The 5397-nt window shown below is 50.0% G+C and overlaps 1 protein-coding gene across 1 annotated transcript; it reads right to left on the bottom strand.

Moving 5' to 3' along the window:
- LOC122369389 (probable thiopurine S-methyltransferase) lies at positions 1-5397 on the bottom strand. Its single transcript, XM_043344102.1, has 6 exons — positions 3781-5397; positions 3458-3581; positions 2804-2931; positions 2246-2376; positions 1534-1687; positions 1-896 (listed from the first exon to the last, which is right to left on the bottom strand). The coding sequence occupies exons 1-5, from the start codon at positions 3954-3956 to the stop codon at positions 1566-1568; spliced, it is 681 nt and encodes a 226-aa protein (XP_043200037.1). The 5' UTR covers positions 3957-5397; the 3' UTR covers positions 1-896; positions 1534-1565.

Here is a 5397-nt window from a genome sequence, read left to right as displayed (position 1 = left end):
TGCCCATAAAAAATATTTATTGTCATAAAGGCATTCGGTCCAACAATCATTTCGGCAATTATAATAAATGCAACAACGAGTAAAAATAGTCATTACTGCAGTTGTAAAAACCCTGAACATTAGCGTAACTTAACCCGAAGTTTGGCAGTAAAAACGGCACTACACAGCCTACACAGTACCGCGATGCAGGGCATTAAGATCCGAATGCCTGCGGACTTCGCATCTTGAACTTTTCGCTTTTTGCATCTGTCCTCTACCATTATTCTTACACTTAGTATTTAGACATACCGGACGGTCAGTAGTTGGCGAGCCTCGACCCTGCTGGGTCAACGTTGGACAGACGAATCTGGCTGTTCGTCACTGACAATATGAAAACGGTACCCATCATTGAAATGAAGAAGACTGGATTTTGTTAAGGAAGAAAAATAAATTCCATAGATAGTCTCAGTTGCAGCTATTTCAAGTAAACCCAAAATAATACGCAAAGTTCTTTCACAATGACACCGGGTTGACGGTCCCAAGCTGTCTCTCGCTAAGTCATGTTTACACCCGTGGTTTTCAGGCATTGACGAATAATATCAAATCATGAGGAGGCATATTCAAATACTGCAACTATGAAGTACGTAAATTGTGGTACATACTTTCACATATGGGCGACAAATATCCCGAGCCGAGTAAAAAAAGCAGACTATTTAAGTACATAGGTACAAACATACCAGTATGTTCCCCCTTGAAAATATGACTGGCTCAGCGACTTCTGCAATTCACATTCGCGTCAATATATCAGCACAGCCTTGGAAGGCAGCCATCAAAACGACTTCATGCTACGAGACAGTATGCCGCACGTTACCTCCCACCGCCAGTGACGCTCCCTCTAGCTAGTCCGCTGGTTGCGGCTGAAACACAGAAACACCGGCTGTTACCATTACTGGGCAATATACGACACTGTGACACTGCCACTAGCGCGTATCACATAAAAACGTGCTATACTATACCATCCCCCCCCCGTCCGTCGTCTTCATCCTCAGGACGTTCAAATCCTCCTCCACGCCACAACCCTCGCTCCAGGCTGGACAGGCAACTTTATCTCATGCGGGCTGCTCCCTTGGAGCGGCACCGCTGCTCCGAAGGAAACACACCCGTAGCCGGGTGCAGTGAATACTTGGGGGGGGGGGGGGGGGGGGGCTGGTCGGCCTGTCCTTTGGGAAGGGCTCAGCCCCCGGTGACTCTCTAGGGAGCTCGCCCACACCAATGTCTCCTCCTAATTTCTATCATCCTCCCGGCTCTGCAATAGTCTCATTGGACGGAAAGAGCGTAACCCAACAAAACAAACAAACTATACTATACTACACCATTTCTAGTTATACTATTTGTTAGTACTCATAGCGTGGAAGTAAAAGTTCAGAAACAGGAGACCATAATACATGTTATAGTAGAAATCTGCAAACAATAAATTCACATCAAACCACACAAGTTGGGGTCCTCAGTACATCCAGTGTGAACCAGGCTTTCGCTCGCCAACCAACACCTCACCTCTACTAAAGGCTGGTGTGACGTCACGCCGCTCAGTTGGGCGTGATCAGGTACATGACCTCGTCCAGCACCTCCAGGTTCCAGGCCTTGAGTCGCTCCCAGTCCTCTGCCGTCCTCTGCCGGCGGCCGAGACACTCCAGCTTCACGCACTCGTCTGGAATGTAGAGAATGGAATGTGGAATGGAATGCGTCTTTAGTAATGAACGGGTGAAGTACAGTGGTAGCGAGTGACCGCCGTAAACGCACAACACACGACGGCATTTTACTGGTAAAGTGGCAGAAGGCAAATGTTATAGCTGAATTGTGGCTTACGCAACAAAAAAAAAAAAAAAAAAAAAAAAAACGAGAAAAGAGTCAAGACCGAAACCCGCTCAAATTCGGCGAGTACCGTCCGAACCATTATCTGTAACTCTGGTCCTCTCACTGCAGTCTTGTAAAGGCCTCTTCCCACAGCAATTAGTCCTCTCGCCGCAGTTCTAACCCTCCCACTGAAGGCAAACCCTGTAAACCGTGACCAGCCTATCAATTTCTGACGACACCCTGTTCAAATCTTCCATTGAGACCTAACCAAATCCAAGGCTCACCGAGGACATGTACAAATCCCTCACTTCGCCCTTACCCAGCCTCCAGCTGCCCACCGGAGTCCTTTTCAAGTAGCTCACCGAGGTCCTATTTAAATATCTCACCACGGCCATAGAATATGTCAACTCACCGAGGTCCTGTTTGATGTCGGTTTCGGTGAGCGCGCGCGGCGGCCCCGAGTACCGGCTGGTGTCGTACTCCACCGCCCACAGCAGCCAGCGGCAGCCGGGGGCCATCACACCGCGCATGAACCGGCAGTACCTGCGATATGGAATCACAGTATGATGGCACCAAAGAAGAGGTATTAACTGCGGCACGAATTCAGAGCATGAGGACGAGATTGATAGGACGCGCTCGGACACATGACATATCGACGTGACATTCTACAGCATAGATACTCGTCTCTTAGGTCCACGACTATGCGTCTTGAACCTTTAGCTCAATCTATTGGAAAGCTCCACTCACTAAAAGCGGAGTCAGTACGTTCGATAGGAATGGCAAGAAGTCTCCCGGATTTCGGAGTCTACCACACGACGAAGATTCTACGTCGTCCGGCCAATGCCGTTCGAGGCCGGCGGGGGGCTGGGCTGCGGCGGTCATCGAACGGGATTGGAAGGGCGACGTAGAATCTTCGTCGTCCGGGAGACTGCGAATACGCCCTAAATGTGACCGCTGATTGTGCACTCACGCCGGTCGGTCATCCCGGGTGATGGCCACATAGGATCCGCGGTCCCAGATGGCCTGCACGGGGCCGATCAGCTGGGGGTTCAGCTCACAGAGGTCCGCCTGGTACAGCCGCATCCGACCGTCGGCAGTCTATGGGAGGGAGGTCAGGGGGTTCAGCTCACAGAGGTCCGCCTGGTACAGCCGCATCCGACCGTCCGCAGTCTATGGGAGGGAAGTCAGAGGGTTCAGCCCACAGAGGTCCGCCTGGTACAGCCGCATCCGACCGTCGGCAGTCTATGGGAGGGAGGTCAGGGGGTTCAGCTCACAGAGGTCCGCCTGGTACAGCCGCATCCGACCGTCGGCAGTCTATGGGAGGGCGGAGAGAGTTCAGACGCTGGGAAGGGACACATTTAAGGACGGAGTTAGAGACAGAGCAGAGACTGTGACCGGTCTGACAGCCGGGGAAATTCAGACAAACACGAATAGACATTAGATATTAGATAGATAGACTTGAGGTCTTTCCTAATTAGTTGATAGTACAAGCAACGGAACGGAAATTCATGAAATAGTTACCTCATCTTTCACCAAACTTAGCTGAATATCATATGAACCGATAAAAGCTCCTATTACTTACCGACATGTAGAGCAAGGAAAAACATTGCCACACAGCACTTACCTGAAAGAGGTTGCCAGCTTCTGTCGTCGTTTTGGTGAACTCCAGATTATTTTCGGTGAAAAAGTCCGTAATGGCCTTCTCGACGCCCTCGATTCCAATCACAGTGTGCCCTTTGTTGTACAGCCTGTAGGGCAAAGATAATGTCGGCGATAAGTAATAATCTTGTCCAACATACAAATGCCTGCCTTCAAGTCTGAAGCGTTAGAAATTCTGGCGCTCCAGGTTATGTATTAGTGAATGATCAGGGGTCAGGAGTGGGACATCAGTAGAGTCAGTCAGGAGTTTGTGGACTTGTGGAGTCCATGAGACATCCCTCGACTCACCACATCATGTCCAGTGTCTTGCCGCAGAGGGGCACCAGGAAGGCGACGGGCTTGTCGTCGCTGGCCGCCCTGTGGTACCACTGCTCCAGGTTGGGGTTGACGACCGGCATGTGGAAGCGAATGTTGTCGGCCTGCCACTTCTCGCGCCACGTGTCCATCCGGTGTGCGCCGGCCATGGCTGCTGGGCTGGCGGCAGGGAGATGGGGCTGAGCTGGGGGTAAGGGGTGCTGAGCTGGGTGCACGGGGAGGGTGCTGAGCGAGGAGGGTGCTGAGCGAGGAGGGTGCTGAGCGGGGAGGGTGCTGAGTGGGGAGGGTGCTGAGTGGGAAGGGGGCTGAGCGGGGAGGGGGCTGAGTTGGCGGCACGGGGAGGGTGCTGAGCATGAGGCCCAGTCACTAGCCGCACGGACATTTCATGGACACTACGGCAAGGGCGGGGGCGCGGACTGCACATGGTCACAGCGCGAGGTCCAGCAGCCACAGCCAGCAGCCCGCCTACACAAGCCACTAGTACGCCATTCGGGGCAGGAGTAGTCAGTGGAGGCAAAACTAACGGTACATGAAGCCAAGAATGCCCGTCTAAAGAGTAAGGACAAGCAGAAGTATGCATCTTCGGAAAAGATACATTGAAAGCAAGGCACTAATTTCATGCGATACAAGCGAAATAGAAACGAGCTAGGAGAAATAAAGCATGCAGAATTGGACAGGTGCAAAAGCAAGCTGCTAAGATGAGAGTAACAAAAAGGCGCTGCGAATATTATGTAACAAACTTTCGTAACGATAAAAGTCCGTTCATTGTTCATACACCATTAGCTTCAACCAGCTGAGCTAGAACATACTTCACAGCACTGCATGCTGAAATAACTACACTCTTTGCTACGCAGCGTCGAGCAAATACAGCAAACCCGTCCCATCCGCACAAACTACGTTTGGCGATGTGGTAGGGAAGCCAGATGGTAGCGCAAGCCTAGCGGACCAAAGAACTGCAGGCTGCGGGTCGTACCTTTACTGCGTGATGGACTCATCAGCTTGGCACCTCCTCGTCAACACCAGCGCGATTATATCTCATTGAGTGCACATCGCACCTAATGGGGGCACACTCACACGGGAAACTATCGTGCTGCACAAAATAGGTTAACAAAATAGGGAGCAAGAAGGGCAGAAAGTTTGTATTTCTTTTGGTCGGAACAAACACATAACATCATTCATATGTACACCCAACACATTTCAATCACAAGCATGATGACGACAAGTTTCAAATAACGAAATAATGGTTGGATGCACTTGCTTTGGATCTAACAAGAATAGTCAGCTTATCATAAAACACATCGTGCAGACATCGAAACGTGATTCGACTTTCAAACAAATCTAGCCAATCTTTCGACATCTGTAATTGGTAATAGGCCAAAATATCCTGAAACAATGCATATAACTTTTAGTGACTGATAAGTGGCAAGAAGACATGCGAGTTATGAACAAACAATGAGTTCAATCAGTGAATCTTTGACAAATTAGTGATTCAAATAACAAACTATGTATGCAAAAGTTCCTTACCGCGATTGTGGGGATCATGAGGCACAAAATATTAGGATTATTCACAAATTAACTCTGAGTAACACA

Source organism: Amphibalanus amphitrite, unplaced genomic scaffold (assembly GCF_019059575.1).
Source record: "Amphibalanus amphitrite isolate SeventyFive unplaced genomic scaffold, NRLGWU_Aamphi_draft 001030F_arrow, whole genome shotgun sequence".
NCBI classification, from domain to species: Eukaryota; Metazoa; Arthropoda; class Thecostraca; order Balanomorpha; family Balanidae; genus Amphibalanus; species Amphibalanus amphitrite.
This window is presented reverse-complemented; position numbering and strand designations above follow the sequence as displayed.

Bases quoted from the DNA above. Each gene is read 5' to 3' on its own strand.
- LOC122369389 (XM_043344102.1), bottom strand. From the start codon at position 3,956: ATGGCCGGCGCACACCGGATGGACACGTGGCGCGAGAAGTGGCAGGCC. The intron at 3,582-3,780 runs GTGAGTCGAGGG...TTTGCCCTACAG, and splicing joins AAGACACTGGACATGATGTG to GCTGTACAACAAAGGGCACA. The intron at 2,377-2,803 runs GTGAGTGCACAA...TCCATATCGCAG, and splicing joins ACCCGGGATGACCGACCGGC to GTACTGCCGGTTCATGCGCG.